General features: G+C 38.3%; 1 protein-coding gene across 1 annotated transcript; it reads left to right on the top strand.

The window, feature by feature from the left end:
* The first annotated feature begins 667 nt into the window (after positions 1 to 667).
* Positions 668 to 1,627, top strand: LOC126719313 (uncharacterized). Its single transcript, XM_050421883.1, has 2 exons — positions 668 to 1,069; positions 1,154 to 1,627. Exons 1-2 carry the CDS (start codon positions 668 to 670, stop codon positions 1,625 to 1,627), a joined length of 876 nt encoding a protein of 291 aa, XP_050277840.1.
* The last annotated feature ends 4,215 nt before the right edge of the window (positions 1,628 to 5,842 follow it).

Below are 5,842 nucleotides of genomic sequence, written 5' to 3'. Positions count from 1 at the left end.
GGTAGCTAACGCTAATAGCAAGGCTTTAAATGCTATTTTCTGTGGTGTTTCCCTTGATGAGTTTCACAGGGTTTCTCATGTTACAATCGCCAAGAAGGTGTGGTAAATTTTGGAAACAACTTATGAGGGAACCAAAAAGGTGAAGGACACCAAGCTGCAAATGCTTACCACACGCTTCGAAGAGCTGAAGATGAGTGAAGACGAGTCATTCAACTCATTTTACGAGAAGCTGAATGAGGTGGTAATTGAGAAGTTTAACTTGGGAGAAAAGATGGAGGACTCCAAAATTGTGAGAAAAATTCTAAGATCATTACTGGAAAGCTTCCGTGCAAAAGTTACTGCCATTGAAGAGAGCAAGGACCTTGATGAGATCAAAGTTCAAGAACTAGTTGGCTCACTTCAAACCTATGAGCTATCTCTACCATCACAAAGGAAGAGCAAATCTCTTGCTCTAAAGAAAATCAATGAGAGAGTGGAAGCTTAAGAGTCATCGGATGAGGATGAGGTCTAAAAAGGTGTGGCATATCTTGTTAAGAACTTCCGAAAGTTCTTGAAGTTCAAAAAGAATGGAAAGTTTGTTGAGAAGGGAAAATTCCAAAATTCCTAGAAGGAGAAAAAGGATTTCAAGAAGAAAGATGGGAAGGAGTCTCAATCCTCTCAAGGAATCATGTGCTATGAATGCAACGGTCATGGACATCTCAAGAAAGAGTGTCCCAACTATCTGAGAGGGAAGGGTAAAGTGTATGCTACTACTCTTAGTGACTTAGACTCCTTTAATTCAAACTCGGAAGAAAGCTGTGATAGAGAAGGAAACTACTCCGCATTTATGACCATTGCTCCCGTACAATCTTCGGATGATTTGAGTGTGTTAGTGGAAGAGATTGGTGAGCACACTGACGTGGAGTCAATAGGGATAGTCGAGGAATCCGATGATAAGGAAGATGAAAGAACAGTGGGATTGCAAGAAACCTACAATTCCCTCCTTGAGAAGACTGGTGAATATGCAAAAATGGCTAAAGCAGCCATTAAGAAAATGAAGAGAGCAGAGCAAGATTATAAAAGTCTTTTGGTGTGATACAAGGAGACTAAGTGTGAAGTTGAGACATTGAACGGAGAGTTAACTTAAGCATATTCAAAGATCAAATTTCTTGAGCTTGAGGTGATTCAAGCTAATGCTAAAGTAGAGCGGGTTTCCTCCAAGAAGCTTGATGAAGTGCTTGCTCATCAAAAACCTTTATCCAACAAAAGTGGATTGGGATACATCGGAGAGAGCAGTTCAAGTGCTAATATATCCAAGGATATGAAGTTTACGAAAGCTAAGGAACTAATGGTGGCTATCACTACAGCTAAGAAAGTAAAGGCAGAGAAGAAGAGGATTGTGACAGACCAACGGGTTTTGATAAAGCCTCATAACCAATCAGTGGTCAAACCTAAAGCAAAAGGAAAATCACTTCCAAAATCACAAAGAGGTCTGAGAACAAAACATTTCTACCATCATTGTAGACTTCAAGGACACACCAGACCTAATTGTCATAAGCTTAAAGCATTAAAGAATGCAAGTGCGCAAAGGTTAAGAGGACCAAGAAATGACAAAAGGAGTTGGACTGCTAAGCAATCAAAAAGTTAAGAAGGTGATCCCGGAGTGAGGTGATAGGCCAAAAACGAATGGACCCCTTGTGATGAATTAATTGATTAATTAGTCAAGTTTATTAATTAATCAAATTAACATGCAAATGTGTGGTAGCACAAACAAATCACTGATTAAACTAAGTACAACGGAAAATAAATTGACACAGTGATTTGTTCACGAATGGGGAAAACCAAGACGGCAAAAACCCCACCGGGTGATTTTAAGGTCACCACTCCCGAAAATTCAATATTATCACAACAAGCAGTTACAAGGAATCTCAGTACCTTATACCAACCTACAGTTGAACCCTTACCCCAATACCTAATTGGACTTGTTCTGTAGTGACAATCTCTTCTTTTGATGCACGGCTCCCAATACGTGACTAACCAATTACGCAGATCCCAGTACACGACTTCAATCACCAACTAGAGAAGGTTGTTGGCTGCAAAATTCTTCAGTTCATCCCAACGATGAAGATTAAGAAGATGCTTGATCACAAAACCATACAGTGCACAAACACAACAACTTCTTCACAAAAACGATGAACTAGGGCAAATTCTGTCTTCGGTTACAATTTGCTTGAACAAACTTTGCTCAACACTTGTGCAACTTGTGTCACCTTTTACGGCTCTTAAAATAATCCTTTTATATGTCTAGGGTTGTGAGAAAAGAAAACTCAAACACATAATCATATATTAGAGTCAAAACAGAATTGAAATTCTGTTTTTCATAAACCTCAATAGATAGCCATCTGTCGAGCAGCTGTCAAGCCACGGGGCTGGAACAACTCTTCAAGCTCGATAGATAACTAGCTGTCGAGCTTTAATGAACTTGCACTTTTTAGCTTGAATCTTGGACAGACTTGCATGGTTTTAACACTTGATCTTGAAACATAGTTTCTTGAAGTATTAAACACATCCTAGATCTACTCAAATACAAGTAAAGTGCGTTTTGTCAAAGGATTAGCCAATTACATAAAATAATGACATATGCTCTTAACAAGTGTATCACATATGTCCTAACAATCTCCCCCTTTGGCAATCCGTGACAAAACCACAACAAACAAATGAACATATGAGAGAAGTCATAAATCACTCAACTCATATTCACTTGTTGAATACAATAAAATCTATCCCAATACAAACTCTTGAAAAACTTTGCAAGAAAAGATTTTATGACAAGCAGACTTTGACAACCTGTATTTCTGAAACACTTTAAACAAAACTCATCAAGGTATCTTAGTGTGAAACAAAAATAATACATTGCATACTCGTAATAAGAAGCATGTGCATAAAGAGAAAAAAGAAACAACACACGAAAGAGTAGGAGAATGAAACATACATCAACATATAAAGAAGATAAGTATAATGTATGTCAATAATGGTCACAAGACCCATGTACAAGAATAAATGTATCTATTATTTTTGTAATCTATTATTTTTGTTTCACACTAAGATGCCTTGATGAGTTTTGTTTAAAGTGTTTCAGAAATACAGGTTGTCAAAGTCTATTTGCCATAAACTCTCTTCTTGCAAAGTTTTTCAAGAGTTTGTGTTAGGATAGATTTTATTGTATTCAACAAGTGAATATGAGTTGAGTGATTTATGACTTCTCTCATATGTTCAGTTGTTTGTTGTGATTTTGTCACGGATTGCCAAAAAAGAAGATTGTTAGGACATATGTGATTCACTTGTAAGGAACATATGTTACTATTTTATGTAATTGGCTAATCCTTTAACAAAACGCACTTTACTTGTAATTGGATAGATCTAGGATATGTTTAATACTTCAAGAAACTTTGTTTCAAGATCAAGTGTTGAAGCCATGCAAGTCTGTCCAAGATTCAAGCTAAAAAGTTTTTGTCATTAAAGCTCGATAGCTAGCCATTTATCGAGCTTAAAGAGCTATTCAAACCCGTGGCTCGACAACAACTCTACAGATAGGGTATCTGTCGAGGTTTATGAAAAAAGGATTTTTTGTTTTGTTTTGACTCTAATCTGTGTTTATGTGTTTGGGCTTTCTTTTCTCACAATCCTAGACATATAAAAGGATTATTTTAAGGGCTGTCAAAGTGTTCACAAGTTGCACAAGTGTTGAGCAAAGTTTGTTTAAGCAAATTGTGACCGAAGAAACAGTTTTGCCCTAGTTCATCATTCTTGTGAAGAAGTTGTTGTGTTTGTGCACCGTATGGTTTTGTGACCAAGCATCTTCTTGATTTTCATCGTTAGGATGAACTAAAGAACTTTGCAGCCAACAACCTTCTCTAATTGGTGATTGAAGTCGCGTACTGGGATCTGCAAAAGTTAGTCACGTACTGGGAGCTGTGCATCAAAAGGAGAAATTGTCACTACAAAACAAGTCCAATTGGGTATTTAGGTAAGGGTTTAACTGTAGGTTGATATAAGGTACTGAGATTCTTTTACTTGTAACCGCTTGTTGTGATAATAGTGAAATTTCGGGAGTAGTGACCTTAAAATCACCCGGTGGGGTTTTTGCCATGTTGGTTTTCCCCATTCGTAAACAAATCACCGTGTCAATTTATTTTCCACTGCATACTTAGGGTCTGTTTGGATAGAACTTATTTTGCTGAAACTGAAAACTGAAAACTGAAAACACTATAGCAAAATAATTTTTAAATGTGTGAATAGTACCATGGGACCCATTTTTAATGAAAAAATTGATAAAAAATGAAATTTGTGGGTCCGTGAACAGTGCACGGATGCACTGTTCACATAAGACCGGTCAAAAGTTGCGGCTACTGTTGCATGAACAGTAGCCGCTTGTGGGAAAAACGCGTGGAAAAAAAAAAAAAAGGGAAAACGCAGAAACACACAGCAGCAAAAACGCAACGCTATCCAAACATTACCTTAGTTTATTAGTGATTTGTTTGTGCTACCACGTATTTGAATGCTAATTAACTTAATTAATTCACTTGACTAAATTAATTGGTTAATTTATCATAAGGGGTCAATTCGTTTTTGGCCTATCAAGTGGTATCAGAGCAGGCACACTCTGATTAGGTTTTAATCTTTACTGTGTTGATCCATTGACCCCTGTTTGTCATGGATAGAGGACACTCTTTAATCATACCTCCTTTATTTGATGGCACTAACTATGCATACTAGAAAGTATGCATGAGAGCTTTCTTGCAGTCTCTAAATGAGAAGGTGTGGCAAGCTGTTGAGATAGGCTGGACCAAGCCAAAGGAAGCGCCGACCGACTAGGATGAAGCTAAGATCAAGGCGGCAAACTTCAACAGCAAGGCATTGAATGCTTTGTTCAATGCAGTCACTAATGAGGAATTCAAGAAGATATCCTCCACTAAAACTGCAAAGAAAGCATGGACCATCCTCCAGACAACCTATGAAGGAACTAAGGTTGTCAAGGATTCGAAACTTCAGAGGCTCACTCTAAGCTTCGAAGAGATTAAGATGGAGGAGGATGAGAGGTTCGATGAGTTCTATGCCAAGTTCAAGGACATAGTGAACTCAGCTTTCAATCTTGGGGAAGCCATTCCTAAACCCAAGATTGTGAGAAAGGTGCTCAGATCTCTGTCTGAGAGATTCCATGCCAAGATTACAGTGATCGATGAATCAAAGGACATTGACGAAATTCCTTTGACAGAGTTGGTTGGTAATCTACAGACTTACAAGCTAGGGTTAACAAGGATTGGTAAGTCGGGCAAGAGCAAAAGCATGGCCTTGAAGACCAAGAGCAGTGACACGGATGAGTTTTCAGATGATGAAGATTCTAAGATGAAGTCCTACACCACCAAACAATTCAAGAAGTTCATGAAGAATGCAAAAGGGAAGGGTTTTGACAAGAATCGTAGGCAATCCAGTTCTTCTCAGTTCAAGAGCCAAGACAAAGGAAAGAAGGATGCTAAGGATGGTGGTCAGTACACTATTCCTACAGGACTAAGTGCTTTGGGTGTTAAGGCTTCGGTCACATGAAACAAGAGTGTCCTACATATCTCAAGAGCATTGGGAAGAGTAAGGCACTAGCTGCTACTTTGAGCGACACTAAGCCTGAGGATGATTCCGACAATGAGGATGATGGAATCTTGAATGCCTTCACTACCACTGTCAATCCTACTGAGGGGATTATTGAAGATGTGGATGAAGAAGAGGAATTGGTGGAGTCCGAGTTTGAAAAGATGGATGAACAAGATGACATCAACACAGCCTATGCAAAGTTGTACAAAGTCTCAAA

Source organism: Quercus robur, chromosome 3 (assembly GCF_932294415.1).
Source record: "Quercus robur chromosome 3, dhQueRobu3.1, whole genome shotgun sequence".
Classification (NCBI taxonomy): Eukaryota; Viridiplantae; Streptophyta; class Magnoliopsida; order Fagales; family Fagaceae; genus Quercus; species Quercus robur.
The sequence above is the reverse complement of the archived record's forward strand: the minus strand, read 5'-3'. Positions and strand labels throughout refer to the sequence as shown.